At 46.9% G+C, this 17,930-nt stretch overlaps 1 protein-coding gene across 9 annotated transcripts in view; it reads right to left on the minus strand.

The window, feature by feature from the left end:
- PLEKHM3 (pleckstrin homology domain containing M3) overlaps positions 1 to 17,930 on the minus strand; it is a 177,268-nt gene that overhangs the window by 66,247 nt on the left and 93,091 nt on the right. For 7 of the 9 annotated variants that reach the window (XM_059702941.1, XM_059702935.1, XM_059702936.1 and 4 more), the window contains one exon: positions 17,120 to 17,183. The exons of 1 other annotated variant lie outside the window; for it this stretch is intronic. In XM_059702941.1, coding sequence (XP_059558924.1) covers positions 17,120 to 17,183 — 64 coding nt within the window. Of the gene's footprint in view, positions 1 to 14,303; positions 15,290 to 17,119; positions 17,184 to 17,930 lie in introns of those variants that run through there. One more of the 9 variants, XM_059702939.1, reaches the window with a different exon arrangement.

The following is a 17,930-nucleotide window of genomic DNA, read 5'->3' on the forward strand; positions in this document are numbered from 1 at the left end:
ACTTTATTCAAGGTTGAATCTTTCACTTATGGTTTATTTTAGAAGGCTCTTGGGAGCAGACCGGAGGCTAAGTAACACAGGTGTATTGTAATATGGGAATGAGTAACATAGTCTTGGCAGAAACCATAAAATCTTCCCCTTCTGTGCCCAGCCCGGAGCTCAGGACAGCTACAAGGGGGGGCTCTCCCAGCACTACCCACTAGACGTGTCTTGTCTCACACACGTTTTGAACTCATGCACCACGGTGTGTAGCGCCTAGCACTTAAATACTTGAGAGGCTGTAAAACACAGTCCGTCAGTCAAGGAGTGCCAGTAAAAATTCCCTGAGGTGCTCATAACCATTCTTTAAGGTGATAGTATTCTTTTTTTATTGTGGTAAATAGACATGAAACTTACCATTCCCGCCATTTTTAGGTATATCTCGTAATCACTGTTGGTCACACTTCGTTGATTACTTCCCTAAGTACCATGGCTTCTTCTCTACTTCTAACCACTTCATGGGTAATAAAGTTGTAATTCAAGCAATAAGCTGGGTTTTCCCAACTGGCACCACTGGCCATGCTAGTATCTGAGAGACCCAGGTTGGGATGACTTCAGGCCTTGTGGTCCCCTGCCCTCCCCACCCTCGATAAATTCAGAAGCTACCCAGAGGTCTAAGGTTTCTTTGCCTCCCTCATCCGAAGCAGCTGAATCAACTTCTCTCTCCACCCCTTTCATTATCCCATTCCGTCCACCCCGTTGCCATCAGTAGGGTGGAGACGCATCGCTTATAAGTGTGCTGGAGAAAACCCCAGCAGCAAGAAACTAGAATAACTTGCTCCTGCTAACAAAACAAACCAGAAAACACAGTAGGGGCCAAGACCTCACAGTAGCCGAGTTCCAAATCCTTCCTTATCCTGAGGAGACAGACTGCCTGCCTCTCTATTCTAAGCGCAGGCACTGTGGCTTAAGCAAACTCATAGAAGGAATTCAAGCCTCAAGATCCATTTTCAGCTTTCCCCAGATCCCACGTGCTTTGCATCCTCCCCCCATCCTGCCCGGCCAAATGTGAAAGCCCATGGAAAGACCATTACCTCTCGCTTTGAAAGGACTTGAATGTCCTTATGAACTGACTCCTGGCTGAAAATTCTGGACCCGTGGAGACAGAGAAAGCAGCAGCCAGTTGGAAAACAAAAAAAGAGTTGTTATCTCTATGTTAAATTAAACTCAGATCTGCTTAATACCTTGGCCAACTTATGCCACAACTATTTTGGCCCCTTCCACCACCCCAAAGCCTTCTGTGGCCAGCGTGTGCCGCTGTGCTGCTGTTTGACACCGTGTGCCAGCAGGCCGCTGTGCCAACGCCGAGTAACACCCTTCCTCCTTCGGGTTTTGGGGGAGCAGGGAGGACTGCTAATTCCTTCTGTGACCACTGGCTAAGAGCTGAGCGGCCAAGAGTTTGGTAAATTATATACACACCTAAAATGTCAGCTGCTCCAGAGATTTTTGCTCTGTGCTTCCAGGGGCTGGAGAGAAGCTTTAGGCTGAAGGCCGTTCCAGGAGAGTCGGGCTTTCTGACCACATTATGTGGGAGGGATGCTAGCAGGACTCCAGGCAGGCAGGGTCTTGGGCAGCAAGGCTTCATTTTGGATACGTGTGTATCCCAGTGATTGGAGCCAATGGGCAAGGAGGAGCATTAAAAATAGTCGCAGTTGTGAACATACACACGCACGCTCACACACACGAGCAGGGCGAGAAAGACGCTCTACCGCAAAGGTCTGTTTGGGACAGACTAGCTAATACGTAAACATGCACTGACCCAGGTCAGCCGAGCTGTGAATATAGAATGTGCTCCTTCTAAACTCCTGGAAACAAAACGAAAAGCAAATTCACGGTATCATAAACCCCACGTAATCAGCCTGCTTTCCCTTTGGGACTATAAATGGGTATAATCTATGGGGTGTCTAGTTTCTTTGTTCTAGAATTTTGCTGCTGTTGACGACTGCAGGGCACTCACTGGGTTGGACGGAATGGGACTGTTCTGACCGCATGGCAGTGGTGAAACGCACCTGTAGGAATTTCAGGAGCCGTGGCCTACTCGGGCCAGGTGGCTCCGGTCACATCGGCACCAAGTCTCTTGGTCATTAGGCTCTTTGGCCCGTGGGGTGCTGACACTCTGGGTTCATTTACCTGGTTCTGTTCTCCACTTTCCCCTCTTATTCCCTGCTCCACCACCCAGTGGAATAGCGGGGTCTGGCCCTGCTGCCTCCTGGGTCTTGGTACCAGTTTGCCTCTAGACATGGAGAATGTTGGTGCTGGAAGGAAATGGTAGAAGGTGGTGGTTCAGAGTGTGCCTCTGGAGAAGGGGACCCCTCAACTGCAGCTGACTGTATCCGTTATTCTTTGTTTTAAGTCAGAAACATTGCATCCCACATTGAAACAAAACAAAGGAGGGAGAGGGCTAGAATAGGACAGCCTGGGCCAGTGGTTCTCAACCTTCTGGCCCTTTAAATACAGTTCCTCATGTTGTGACCCAACCATAAAATTATTTTCGTTGCTACTTCATAACTGTAATGTTGCTACTGTTATGAATCATAATGTAAATATCTGATATGCAGGATGGTCTTAGGCGACCCCTGTGAAAGGGTCGTTCAACTGCCAAAGGGGTCGTGACCCACAGGTTGAGAACCGCTGGTTTAAACCCTAGCTCCTCCACTGCTGGCTAGATAGACAGCTTTGGACAAGTTCACCTCATTTGTAAAAGGTGGATAATAATAGTCTCTATCACAGAGGCTGTAGTGAGGATCAAATGAGGTCATATGTGTCCACTGCAAACAGGGTCTGGCCTAAAGATAAGCACTCAATAATAAAAGTAACATTTTGGAGGCATATTAAAAAAGCAGATATTATTAATCTAATCATTAGGACAGCTTTTCCACTTTACAAAGATTTTTAAGCACCAGAGAGATTATGTGACTTACTAAAGGATAAGCTGTTGTCACCCTGGATTGTGGGGTTTTCTAAATGCTCGGCTCTCTCTCCTTGACTAAGTGATATGAAATGACAGTAAATGAGCAAGCCCCTTGCCTTCAGTGAGTGTGCCTAGCTCAGGAACTGAAGAAAGCAGACTGAAAACCCAGGCCCTTTTAGCTCCTCTTGCCTGTCAGACGAACAGTCCCTGCCCCCAGCAGGCAGTAGGCAGAGAAAGGAGAAAAAGATGAAACTCAAATTGGTAGTTTTATTACCTGCGATTGCCTAGCCTACTTTCTCTCGCACCCTTGACCTCTGCTCTAGCCAGGAATCCACTCACAATACCCTCCCCCTGACCCCTTTATTCTTCAGCTCTAAACCTTCTCTTATAATGCGCCATCCGTTTATTGTCCCTTATGCACACCTGGGCTGCAGTGGGCTCTCGCTGTTAGCCCAACACAAACACCAGCTCCTAGATAACCTGACTGATGTAGCAAACCCACTACATGGCATATCATCTTCTTATATTTTTATTGGCCAACTTGTGTGTGCTGGGTGTTATTCTAACTGCCACTGGATAATAAGGTACTGAGATAATTTGTCTTTAAGGAATATGTGAAATCAAAATATTTAACTTGTTTATATAAGCTGTCCTTCATATCATATCTGTAAAAATGCTTGAAACAGCTATTTCATGGAAAAAAAAAAAAAAAAAGCAAATCATCAGTTGACCTCTGGCAAAGGAAAATCTTGACATTTGTCCCTGGGGACTGGAGGGGCTGAGATCTGGCTCCAGCTCCAGGTTCCTGGCTGTGCCCACAGCCGGGCTGCTTTGTGCAAACTGTCTGGGAAACCCCAGAAAGCAGATGTAAGTAGAGGGGCTTCCACAACTTCACTGCTTCTCAAGTATCATAAAGTCATGGAACCCCGGTCCTGAAGCTGGAAGGGGCTGTAAAAATCGCTAATTCAACCTTTTACCTCACAAATGAGGACACTTCAGACTCGAGGTAAAGGGATGAAGGTGGTTTCTATCCAAATAGACCGTGACTCTCTTTTTGGGAACAGATATAGGACAAAGCCAAAGCCTGGGGGGAAAAAAGTGGTCCAAATTTGGATGTACTGCATAAAATTGTCATTTAAAGATGCCATATATCTTTAACTTACTGGTTAACAGGGCTAAGAATAATCCCTATAAGGGTTAAGTTAAAACCTATTAGAAAAGAAACCCAGCTTTTATGAAGCCCGAGACGTGCTAGGGACGGGGATATTTTCAGAGGTAAGCCCAGCTTCCACTCCCGAGTGAGACTTAATGGGACACACGCATTCAGGGAGATGCGTGGAATTTAAACACAATTCAACGCCGGTTAATTCCAAGAGTAAAGGCCCTTCGGTCCAAGCTGCCTTCCGCCTCAGCATTAAAGGAAGCTAGAAAGCCAATTACACTCACAGCAGGGCCTCCCCCCTACTGCAAGGGAGGAATGAATGCACTGCAAATTCTGTGTGTGCTTTACACGCTAGTAAAACTATGATTGCAGGTGGGAAGAAACATGGATTTTCTTTGTTTCTGCCAACATTTCAGTCTGGGAAGCTCCTCCCTCCTCTACCTGCAGAAATAGGGTGGACCCAGTATTTTTTTTAAGCACAGAAAATAGTCTATGATTCTGTAAAATTGAAAAGGTATCTGTGCACAGCCCGCCCAAAGGGCATGCATCCTTCAAAGAGACAGGTGCTGAAGGTGCCTAACGTTTGGGGGAAGCCCAAACCAACCCTCTGGTCCAAACTCAGGCCTCTCAGCAAGACCAAAGAAAGGTGGTGAGGCTGGAGGGCCAGACCTGAGTGCTCCACCATAACCGCAGGGAGAGCTCCTTGCCTGGGGGTGCGGTGGGGGGGGTGGGTTCTCCAGGTGCAATTCCCCGTGCGGCCACTAGAGGAAGGCTAGTTTAGGACCACCCTGGAGGCGGGGAAAGCATTCCCTACCCAGGTGCTGGGCCATACGGTGACAGCTGCTGCTATGGCAAAATCCAGGACTAGGAACACCTACAGAACCCGAGAGGTAAACCTTGGTGTAGTAAACATTGTTTCTGTGGTGTCAGCTGGAGTCTGGTGTCCACAGATGCAGAGTCTTGGTGACGCTGGAGAAAGCTGGCTATAGGGAGCTACTGGTGAAAAGGTCCCCATCTCATAATAACACTAAGGCCAGCACTTATACCACTAGGAAGGCTCATATACTTGACCCTGAAGTCAGGCAGCAATTCAGGACATTGTCATATGCAGAATGAAGCGGGCATTGTCCACAGAACTTGCAAAGATCGGAGCCCTCAGGTCCTCAGTGGCCTTGAAATAATGTCCTGTCTCTAACCTGGGGTCCCTTCTCCAGGTGTCCCCAGATTCTGCTCTCTAGTCTCTGATATCAGCCTCCAGGTTCCTCTCCAGGTAGGAGGCCAGGTCATTCAGACATTGCATAGTCACCTTCTCACTCTGGAGCCCCCTATGCGCCCCCCCCTCGCCCTCCCCACTGCCAGGCCCCGGGCCCCCAGCTGTCTTGCACGCTGGTGGAGTGGGACACGGAGATCCGGGAGCCCGAGGGCTTGATGCCTGCAGAGACACAGGCCGTGCTGCTGGCCAGTCCCACGGGGCCCAGGGTGGCTGGAGAAGCTGGAGTGGGTGCTGAAGTTCATGTTGTTTGGGGAGGAAGGTGAGAGGCTGAGACTCGGGTTCAAGCCGCTCAAGCACAGTTCTAAGTGCCTGATAGATATGAATGCCTCTAAACCTCACAAAAACCTTTTGGGGAAGGTACTATATTCCCCACTTCAGAGATGAAGTGCCTCTTGAGGAAGAGAAGTGACTTGCCCAAGGTCACCTAGTGAGTCTGGCATGAGCTGGCATTTGAGCGTGGGCAGTCAGGCTCCAAGGCCCCAGCACATAACCACTGCACCATCCACCCGTCTGCGATGCCCAAGGTCAGGTATCATTACTGCTTTGGAGACCTTTGCTCCAGGCAGAAACTCCATCCCACGCCGGCCTCACGCTGGCCTGCTGGTCTCCTGACAGCCATCTTAATTTTGATTTCTATTTAATTTTCCACCTCACAAAGCAGTGCCGGGCAGAGGGAATCTGGGGATACCGTTTGAATATGATTTATTAACCGACAGCTCCGGGAAGTGGAGGGCTTCCTTGCTGCCACCTGACCTCCGAATGTTTGCGTTGCTGCCCTGACCTTGCAGAGTGACCTGGAATGGCTTGCCCGTTTCCTTGTGCGTGTCCACTCTCAGATTCCTGCTGTCAGCCTGCGCATGTCTGTCAATTAGGACCTCGAGGGCTGGGGATGGGGTCTGCGGGCTTTTGAGGAGCACAATCTAACCCTAACCTCTAGATTCCTTCTCGTAATTGAGCATTCATTAGTTTGACGGAACAAAAGCAGGCATTCTCTAGTATAAAGCAGAGGTCAAAACCAGTGGCTGTGTTTTGTTTGGCCTGCAGTGTGTTTAAATATTGAGAAATTTCACATAAAAATACGGATTTCCGGCTTTTCTTGGAAAACGGGAAGGCATGACAACGGGGGCGACTGAGTAGCAGCTGTCCCCGCAGAGGGGGGCACTCTCTGGTTTGTCATCACGGCCGCCGCACGTCTCACCTTGGCCCTGCTTGGGCACAGATGCCGCTTGCCTGGCCTCTGCCATAATCCAAGTCTACTGAACCCCGTTCTAAAACCCTGTTCCCTCCTTTCGAACGTGGATGGCGCTGCCCAGTGTGCTTGGCCCACCCCTACAGCTGCACCTTTCTATCCTGTCCCCAGCACCTGACACAGAAAGTGGTACATAACAGATAGTTATCGCTTCCTTTTTAGCTGGGTGAATAAATGAAGGACTTGCTCTCAGGAAGAAAGTGAATTTGAGGGACAAGAAACCTGTTCGACAGCTATGAAGCCAGGCTTGTTAATGCTTCGGCAGCTTTCTGAATGACCGAGGCTGCTGCCTAGGCCTTTGCATTGTTTGCTGTGCTGTAAAGATCTTCCCTGCTGTCACCAATGACTCTGAATCTTGTTTAACATTCCAGGAGCAAATGTGTTGATGGTTTAACAGGATTTAGCCAGAAATGAAAACAAAACAAAACAAAAAACAAGTCATAATAGGAAGAGCTGTCCCAGTCAACCGTCTATTTTTTTCTCAGAAAAATGAGGGCGATGTTGTTGAAAAGCAGCAAGTTCCAAATGTAGATGGAACTGCAGGCTGCTGTCACAGCCAATAGTCTTGGCTAAGACACACGTGCTAATCTGTCCTTTGAGGCGACCACACTTCCGGTTCCAGTCCTGGAGCATCGTCCAGTGGATGGACTTTGTGGAAGTGCTAGAACCTCCTAAGCCCTCAACACCTAACAAGAAAGAGCTCTCTCTCGATCCCCCGGCCCCCTGAAGAGCAGCAGCAAATGCAGACTGTTGACATGAGGCCCCGCGGGGTAAAGTCCCACTGGTATCGCTAGGTTGAGCAGAATCCTGGGCAGCCTCATACCAGAAGTTCTCGGCACACAGGCAGAGTACAGGAGTCTGACCACAATCAGTAAGAACCATTAGTCCTTTTCTGAGAAAATAAGTTCTCTCAACTTCAAGGTGACCACGGCTCTGGACACACAGTATGTGCTTAGTAAATGTTTGCTAAATGAAAACATGAACAGGAAGAAAACACCCAGCCAGGGGTTTGGTGATAGCGAACGGTCATGTTTCAGGAGCACAGGTGGGCGGGAACAGTTATAAACTCTACCCTCTGCAGCTCTAGGCTGGGTGACTTTCACAAAGTCTTTAGAACAGACTTTCATGTCTCAGGAAAGCAGAGTGACCCCCGTCATACTCATTCCATGAATGTTTGCTGAGACAATTTATCAAAATAATCCTGAAGCATGCAGTCAAAACGTTCTTCAGAAACGTCCAAGTCAGTAATGAAAATGTTCTCCTGCTCTTTTTCATCACAGAAACACTGTGATCGGTCACGAGGGGTTCGGGGCTCCCAGGGCCCTAAAGTCCTCTGCCACGCCCCTCTGCCGGGCCCACCTCCACAGGGCCTTGCGTCACCTTTAGAACCATAGCTTCTAGGAAGCCTTCCCTGACAGCTGAGTTCCTAGGCGTTTGCTCTGGTTCCTACGGCTGAAAACAAATTACCCCAAACCTAGGCAGCCTCTAAAACCTAGGCAGCCGCAGCCTCATCTCATAACAGCACTAAGACCAGTACTTATACCACTAGGAAGGCTCATATACTTGACCCTGAAGCCAGCAGCAGTTCCAGACAATCGTTTCATTATGCTTAGGTTCTACAGGCCCGAGCTCAAGCAGGACACAGTGGAGATGGCTTGTCTGAGCTCCGCGGTGGCTTGTCCTTCTCTGTAGCCTCCTTGCAAGCGAGGGGTGGGAGCCATCTGAAGCCATTTGAAGGCATTCTCACTCATGTGTTTGGTGTTGATAATGGCTGTCGGCCAGGACTCCTCATGGGCTGGCTGACACAATGGCTGCTTAACAAGAGCGAACGTCTCCACAGAGCACCAGGATGAAGCTGTATCATTCTGTGACCCAGCCTTGCAGGTCACACAGCATCACCCCCATGGTCACAGGCCCAGCCAAATCCAGGGAGAGGGAACGCAGACCCCGCCGCCCCCTCTCGATGGGAGGAATGTCAAAGTCACAGTGTACGCAGGGCGTGCGGGATGAAAGCGACCGTTGTGTCCACCTTCACAAAATAGAACCTGCCACACTTGGTTAGATGTGTTTCCCAAGGGCCCTGTGTTCAAACCCATCGACTTAAAAGGTGCTTATCTGCCTCTTTCATTAGACTGTGAACTGGATGAGGAAAGGGACCGGGACTTACTCACCTCCGTGCCCTCTGTTCCCAGCACAGTGCCCGGCACACAGAAGGCATTCAACACATTTGTTGAACTGAACGAATAGAAAGGAAGAGCCAGAAGGGCCCTTTCCTGTTGGCTGTTGGTGGCATAAGGGAAGTTTGACCAGCGAAATAGAATTAGCGTGAGGGGGGAGGACCCAGACCCCTTTCTGGGGCCAAGTATGTATGATACTCGCTGTGAGTGTATCACACATGAGAGGGAACGCTTGCTTCCTTAGGCCTCTCAGGCTGTTTATAGAAAGTAACTGTAAAGAGTCGTTGCTGATTTCGTATTTCTCTTTTCTTGAGCTTTTTGAAAGTATTTCCCCCTTTGTATCTCTGTGTCTCAAGCATGGCAAGTATGAGATTACCCAAGAGGCTGCCTGTTTTTAATACTCAGACGCTCGCTCATGTCGCACAGCAGCCGGACGCTGGACAAGGAGCCAGAAAACCTCGGCTTCCGTCTCGGTCCAGTCACTTGGTAGGGGCCGGGTAGCTCTGGCCAGCCACTAACTTTCCACATCTCCGTTTTCCTGCCTGTCAAGGGGGGTGTGAAAAAGGCAGACCTGCCTCTCTCTCAAAGTTGTTTGGAAAAATGCTTTTTAAAAGATAAAGCAAAATACAAAAACCAAATGCGATCATCACAGGATGCGGTGGTCTGAGAACACATTTGCGTGTTCTTTGACAAGCCTGCTTTTGGAAGGTGAAGTCTAACTCTCTTTTCCATAAGTGTGGGCCCAACAATGTGACTTCCTTCAAGTGGACGAATGCGGCAGAGTGATGCGAGCTGGCTTCCGGGGCAGGTCCTGAGGAAGGACAGCTTCACCTGCTTCCACGCTCCGGGTCGCTGGCCAGCCAGCCGTCCCGTCCCGAGGACACGTGAGCAGCCCGCGGAGAGGCCCGTGGGGAGGAGCGGAGGCCTCCCACCAACCCCCAGCCCAACTCGCTGGCTGTGCGATTAGCCCACCTTGGGAGGCAAAGGTGTCTTCGGTGACTGCAATCCTGACCAACATCTGGACTGCAACCTCCTAACAGACTCCACACCCAACCTGCTCAACTAAACCGACCGAAAGTCCTCACCCAAACAAACGGGGAGACAACGAAGGCTGACTTTTAAGTTACTAAGTTTTGGGGTAATTTCTTATACGGCAACAGCTAACTAATACTAACCAACCAGTGGTGTGGCAGACATTTCTGTTTCTCTGACCGTGTGATGAGTGAGTTTGATCCAAATCCTTTCCTGCCTACTCCTAGTGACTCATAACATTCATGTGTGAGGGTCCAATTCCACCGCCAGTCTGATCCAGATGGTTGGATGCCAGGAAACTGGATGCCCGGGAAAGCAATGACTGAACAGTTCTCAGTTCTGCGGTGTATCCTCATCTATTACAATGTTGTTTATACTTGACGGGCTGAGGGTTGGCTTCTGGAATCCTCCTCTCAACCTGGAGGACAAGGCTCTCTATCCAACATTCACGCACAATCATCATTCCCACCTGGTTCCCCGCGCAGCCACACTGCCTGCCACTGCGCCTGCCCGCCTTCCCCGTGCTCAGCCACTGCTCTGCGGACCAGGTGTGTGGACACAGTTGGGTGTGGAGTCCGGGTCTGCAGACAAAGTTTTATCTAGGCAAAGACTAATCAGCTGGTATAAAGAGCAATCTGTATCACCACCTTGTTGATCAACTACTTTAAGTCACTCAGAGAGCTGGTTCCATCACCCAAACACCAAAACCCAGCAGTAAGACAAGCAGGACTCCAAAGACGGAGGCCTTGGGGGAGCAGAGACCCGGCGCCGGCCCTGGGTGTGGCAGTACTGTCACTCCTCCCTCCACCCAAGATCTGAAATGCCGGGGAGACTGAACCCGAGGCAGGAACTGCTCAGCACCCACCGCCCCCCGCTCCCCCCCCCTCCCCGAGAAACTGTTTGCTCTGCTGCCAACCTGCCCATCCTTCACGGAATAGCATTCGATCCCTTCCTTCCCTCCAGAAAGATCGTCAAGGGAAACACACACGTGCGCTTGTTAGAGATCCACTTATTTAAAAGGCATGACTTTCCCACAGATAACATATGGAAAACTAACTCATTAATTGGTTGGAGCAACCCTGGTTAAAGGAGCGAACAGACATTTAGTGATGTTTTCCTGAGGCCTCATTCCAGCCTCACCCCACGTATGCTCAGGGGGGTTTGAAGGCAGCGGGCAGTGGCGGGTACCGGCGCTGGCCACAGAGCAACACAGGCGAGCTGTCACACTTTGTTTTTCTGCTTGTTAAATCCGAATGCTCCTAATTAGTTATCCTGCCCGCTATCGCCTGGGCGGACAATGGCGTGGGGATCGGGGGTGCTGAGAGGCTGTGAATACGAGTTCCTCGGCTCCTGAGGCTGGGGGACTGCTGACTTGGCTGTGGTCCTGAGGCGCCGTGTTCCTCTCGGCTGTGAATTGAAAGACGGCAGCCCCGTGTGAATAAAGGTCATCACCTGTTACTTCTCCGGTGAAAGGGCAGCTGCGCTGGGTGCCCACTTAGGCTCGGCCTTTGTCTGCTGGCTCTGAATAGCGCCCACAGACAATAACATTCTCTGGGTCTGTGTTTGCTTGGCGGGGCAGGGCCAGGCGAAATTACTTGCATAACTTCCTGGGAGAAGAATTCAGTAAAGTGTGTTTTTAACAAGTGGCCTTGAAATGCCTTCAACATGGCCTTTTGGTGATCACGCTCACTAGCTAGACAACACGAGAAAATCTGCAAGCTGGGACCACCGTCTGCATGACTCCTCCGAGGCCAGTGCTGGCATATGTTTAGGTCACGCAGATGACAAGTCCTACGCATGGGTCCGGAAGACTAGCGGAAAAGTTCACTGACAAGGTAGCTAACTGTTCAGGAACGTTTAATGTTCAGGAGGTTGAACAACTCACCATTATTCTGACATAAAAAGCAGAGACTGTCATTTGGTTTTAGAGATCAGCATTTCTAATACTGTTTTGTTTCGGGGCTAACATGAAAATGATTAGTTTGGTTTTCTGCTGGGAAGAGAGCTAGCGAGTTTAGGTTAGTGTACGTATGTGCGTGTATTCATCCGTCCATCCATTCATTGGAAGTATATGCCCAGCTGCTGAGAGTAAGTGTTACTGTGTCAGCATAAAACAAACCGGCAGACCCTTGGGCCGCTGCTGAAAGGCAGTCTGCACTCGATTTACTCCTCTCCCCCTGGATCCTGAGGGCTATGGGCCCCCCTCTCTGGCATCCTTTCCATTTCACATCTCTTTAGTGAGTACTTCAAACTCCAGAATTTTCCATCATTAAAACTTCTCTGTTCAAGTCTCTCATCCCTCAAATATCATGCTATGTTTTCAACTGATGAATAAGACAAATGAATTGGCGCCAAAATAATTTATTCTTCTTAGGTAATATATTTCATATTAACTAGAATCTAAATTGCCTTAACCTGCAGGTAGAGTCTGGTTTGGAAATGTAGGGAAGGTGAACCATGGGCAAGTCAGTTCCTCAGACGGTCCCACAAGAGGAATGTATGTATTGGGCGGTGAGTGAGGCGGTGCAGGGAGTGGGTGGGGAGGGGCCCCTCTAACCGGCCACCTCACCCATGGGACCCTCCAGTATCCTTTCTCATGAATCATGGACAAACAGAATCATTTAGTGCTTAGCTTACACATGCCCCAAAGGTGAGTAACACCAGAAGAGTTAGTCATTAATATACATTTTGGGTTTTTGTCACCAGAGCGTGAGTAGCCAAAATTTAGAAGTTAAACCTGACCTTTCCTTTCAGCAGGTAGCGGGAACTTGAGAAGAAATCTCCTATCACTTACTCAGTCGGAGGAGTGACACATTAAACCAGGGGTCTGATTTGCTCCTTACGAGCAACTACACTCTCTTGAACATTAACTTACACAGACTAATGTATTCTACTGGTAAAACGTGGAACCTTCTCAGTGTTAAAATAGCTGAGGGGACGCGGGAAGGGGATGGTTTGCCCGGTGGTTCCCAGGGAAAGGGGAGAGCTATGCACGCAGAGTTAGGGCGTCTCCCTGCTGTCTCTCACAGGAGCGTCTCTTTTTATTGTATCTCCATCGTAAAGCTTTTCCATGGGTTGTGATAGTGATGGATAGACGGAAAATAACCAAACACAAATTCTATTCTGCTTCCCATTCTCAAAGTATCAAACCAGGAGAAAGCCCTTAAAAAGTAGTGCCTCCGTTTCAGAACATGCACCAACAGTACTGGAAATATCGGGGTGGGGGTGGGGACGACACACTGTAAAGTAATCCCCATGATGTACACTGAACCCAGTACAACATAATATTGAAAGTAAACTGTAATTGAAACATACAACTTAAAAAAAAGAAATATTGAGATTTATAGATTTTAAAGCACCAATACTTGTCCATTGGTTCACATATGCTTAGTCATTGCCTGCCAAATCCTTTATAAGAACCACCTGTGGGTTCCAAAACACCACTGTGCAGTCTCACCTCCTGAAAGGAAGTTTCTGTTCATATGATTTTATTTTCTGTTAGATTTTCAGTCAAAGGATTTAATAGGATTTTCTAGAAATTTTTACTTTGCTGATCAGAAACTCATCTGAAATTCCAAACTTAAGAAAGGAGTAACTCCAGCCTCTGCCCCATCTTCTCCCTCCCGCGGCCCTGCTACCAGGCCAGGAGGGGCCTTGGCTCCTGGCTTTCATGTTACATGTTACATGTTACATGTTACTGCGCCGATTACAGTCAGGTAGTGACTTATTGTTCAGCTGCTGCTTCCACGATGTGCTAGTAAAACCCAGTGAGTAACTTCATCCCTGGGGAAATAGACCATCAGGGACTCGGTAGCAGCATAAGCTACGAATGTGGCCAGTAGCTGGCACCCACTGGCCCGTGGGCAGGTGACACCAGCTCCAGCACCACTTGAGGGAGTTCGTTTGTCCAGCAGGGTCCGTCTGTGCTGTGTATTTTCCAACACCCAAGTGTACGATCAGAGGGGAGAATGCAGGCAGAGAGGCCAGGACGGTCGGATAATGAGAAGGGGGAAATGGCCTTGAATTCAAGCTGCGTTAGTAGCTTGAATTCTTCAGCCAAATTGCTGAACTGAGTCTATTGGCTATAACTTTAGGGACTGCTATTTATGAAAATGAAAACAGACACACAGAGATAAGAAGATAGTAAATATTTTTGTGCCAGAATTCTTTCAGCACCGTAATTTTTGTATTATTAGTGTTTTGTGTACTGCATTATTTTAAGATTGTATATACTTAAATTATAAATCCTCCTTTACAATGTTTATTAAATTCTTTTTTTTTTTTCTTTCTGGAGAGAAAGATGTCTATGCTTTGTGTTTTTAAACTATAAACTACTAAAAAATAATCAAATTCTTAAGAGAAATTTGGAGAAAGAAACCTGCCTTTAGGAAGGATATTTGTATTATTACTGAGATCTATAACTCTTTAGCTACTTGCTTTAGTTTATCTTCCTCTCCCCTGCAAAATTTATAAACTGAAAAATGCATGTCTCTATAGCTGTTTCCTATGAGAGAAAGATCTGTGTTTAGAGAGAACTTTGTTTCAGAGGTGAGGGGAGAAATGAAGTGGGAGAAATGACTGACTGTGAAACTCCTCAGCTGACATGAAACAGGATGACAGTAAGCCAGACAGAGGCCAAACGGTATAGGACAAATGGGGCTGGCCAGCTAGGCCGGGCCACCTGCCACCTCTAATATGCTCTGTCACAAAGCAACAGTATTTTTCCCCTCTGTGTGTTCCCTTCCCTTACCTGTTTATCTGCAAGAACAGTTCAGAGCCAGAAAACGTGGATGAGATTTACTCAGAAGCCAAGGTTAGATGAGGTGGAGGTGCCCTTCAGTATTGATAGCCTAGATGTAGACAGATCAAAAGCTAAATCCAATTTAACCCACCCCAGGCAGGAAAAGTAATTGAATTAAACCTCCTCTAAATATGATAACTTTGGGGGTTTTAAAGCCAGGCGCAAAGAGCCAGGTTGGAGTAAATGGACGCAGGGAGCTCGAGCCGCCCCGCCCACAGGGAGTCTGATGAGCTGCTGCTTTGCCTCTATCACTTTACTACTGAGGCTGAAAAGTGATTAAGCTGCTTATGGGGTTAATGTCTGCCCACCAAGACTTATGTAAGCTGCTTGGCGTGTGTGGTTTGAGTGTTACAAGGAAAAGAAAAGGAGATGGGGGAGACAGCAGGGTATAGGAAAGCTTTAGAAAGCAGGTTTTATTATGTCAAATAGATGTACTACTTTGACGCTCTCAAAGGAATATGGAATTACTCTGATTCTTTCTCTTCATCTGGTATCAAAACTCATTTATGAAAGCCTTCCTCAAAGAGGACTCACTTTGGAGCCCACCATTTTATTTTCAGCCATCTCTACAAGACCACGTTGGTGCCTTTAAACATACTTCTCAAGTGATAGTCTGGTGCTCAGATACTACGATCAGGTAAAGTCCTAGAAAATAGATAAATGCATAATGGGTATTTTCATCATGCTTCCCCTTGAACACCACTGGGCAATCATAACTAAAAATATATTGCTGCCCTGGCCAGGTGGCTCAGTTGGCTGGAGCATCATCCCGTACAGGGTTGATCCCCAGTGGGGATGTGTTCAGGAGGCAACAGATCGATGTTTCTCACATCAATGTTTCTCTCTCTCCCATCTTCTCTCTCTAAAATCAATAAAAACATATTGGGTGAGGATTAAAAATAATAACAATAAATAAAAATCTATCCCTTTCCACCCCAGCCAGCAGACTGCTTGCTGCAGCTTGATCATGCAGCGATGGACAGGCAGACCTGAAGGAGTGGAGGGAGCTGATAGGTGCAAATAGGCTTAAACTCAATACCCAAATGAAATTAAAACTCTAATGTTCTCTCAGACCTCTCCCACTAAATGCTCTAAAAGTATTTCTTTCATTTAAAACAAATTTCCTACCTTTAAGGGACAAAGAGAACACAAAAGTCTTAAGTTTAAACTACAATTAAGATTTTTTTGCCTTGAAAAATGACTTAAGGATCTGTAGTTTTCCAGTTGACCTCATTTCTTCTGGACGAAACCACCAGAGAGGAAAACAACCAACAAAAGAGCAAAATCACAGCAGTTGTAGATGTTCTGGAAGTTGTCGTAATTACTTTTTAAAATTAACTCTTGAAAGAATTAATAGATATGCCTTCATTTAGTGTCTTCTTAGGGAGGGAGCTGCTGATTTAAAGGATTAAAACTAAGCTTAACATATTCTGAACTTTGGGTTGAACAGACAAATGATATTTTTCTTCCTGGTTGCTCACCTGTCAATCATTAAAAGAACACACACTAACAAAAGTATAAAAAGATTATTTTGACTCCTATATGCTTTATGTTTTATTAAAATTTACAGTCAACCAACTGTGTGGCTTGAGCACAAAGAGTTTAATAGTCATTGCTTTTACATCTTTTCTCCTCGTACAATTTTTTTTACTGAGATATAATTCACATACCATAAGACTTACTCTTTTAAAGTATTCAATTCACTGGTCTCTAGCATATTCACAAAGTTGTGCAACCAACCACCACTATATAATTCCAGAATATTTTCAACATTCCCAAAGGAAATCCCAGATATTAGCAGTAACCCCTCATTCCCATTTCTCCCAGGCCCTGGCAACCACTCATCTACTTTCCATCTCCAGGGATTTGCCTGTTTGGGGCATTTCATTTAAATAGATCATAAAATATGTATTCTCTTCTGTTTGGCTTCTTTCAGCACGATGTTTTCAGGTGCATTCATATTGTAGCATGTATCAGTACTGTACTCCTTTTTATGGCCAAATAATATTCCATTGTATGGATATAAAAATTGTGTTTATTCATCAGTTGATGAATGTTTGGGTTGTTTCCACTCTTTGGTTATTATGACTATGCATGTACAAGTAAGTGTTAAAGTGAACATATGTTTTCAATTCTGTTGGTACATATCTAGGAATGGAACTGCTGGGTCATATGGTAGCTGTTTAATTCTTTGAGGGGCTTCCAGACTGTTTTCTACAGTGGCTGCACCACTTTGCATTCCCACCAGCAGTGTATGAGAGCTCCAATTTCTCTACGCCCTTGCCAACATTTGTTACTGTCCTGGAATATCTTTTTATACTAAGTTTATTTTTTCCATTATGAATAGGAATCGATTATCAGGGCTTACAAAGAGAACTACTCCAAACATGGCAGATTTCAGTGCCAAGACCACAATAAACAAAGGCACTCCCCCAGGGAGAAAAGAGAAATGAAATGGCCCCTCTGAGTGCCTACCTGCTGCAGATCGGCGAGGGAATACAGGTGGATCTGTTGAAGGAGGTATTCTCTGGGGAAAATTCTGAAAACAAGGACAGAAACACACATGACCTGTGGTGCTGCCACAAAACACCCTTGTTCTGAGAACTTTTAAAGTCTCATTCAAGATCTCTTTCGTCTGCTTGCTCCCATGTCCACCTGTACTCCTCCTCACACCCTCCGAGAAGTCGGTAATAATCCCTTTGTTCAGATCTTTTTCTTCCTAACACGGAGAGCAAGATGGAAATAAACGTTTGATCTTGGATTTCTTCTGTAACCCCAGGTGCTAGCAGTACCATGTAAAGGTCCAGGCCTGAGGGCCACAGCACCAGGTTCTTGTACCAGCCAGGTCCCTAACAAGCTGTGTCATCTCAGGCAAGTCACAAAACCTTCTTCAGCTTCTTCACTGTGGAATGAAGTAGACTGAACTCCATTCTCTAAGTATCTTTCCAGCTCCATTATTCTATGTCTAAATTAATAGAGTTGAGGAAATCAGTGGAGTGGCAACTTGTGTGTCTTTTGTCTACAGACTCCTATGGGTTTCATCAGTAGGGATAGTACTGCTCAATATCACATCAATGAACTATCCTCTTACGTGTATAGTAATAGTATTAAAACACAGGCACAAATGGGAACAATAGAACAAAACTGTTCAAACTGGACTCCCTGACAACGCCCAATATCTTTGGCTGCTGTCGGTTCATAGCATCTGGATAAATGACAGTGAGTGAACTTCAAAAACACACAAACATCCCAGTAGACTATGGATAAGGATAGAGGTACCAAGGTA

This window comes from Myotis daubentonii, chromosome 7 (genome assembly GCF_963259705.1).
Source record: "Myotis daubentonii chromosome 7, mMyoDau2.1, whole genome shotgun sequence".
In the NCBI taxonomy this organism is placed as follows: domain Eukaryota; kingdom Metazoa; phylum Chordata; class Mammalia; order Chiroptera; family Vespertilionidae; genus Myotis; species Myotis daubentonii.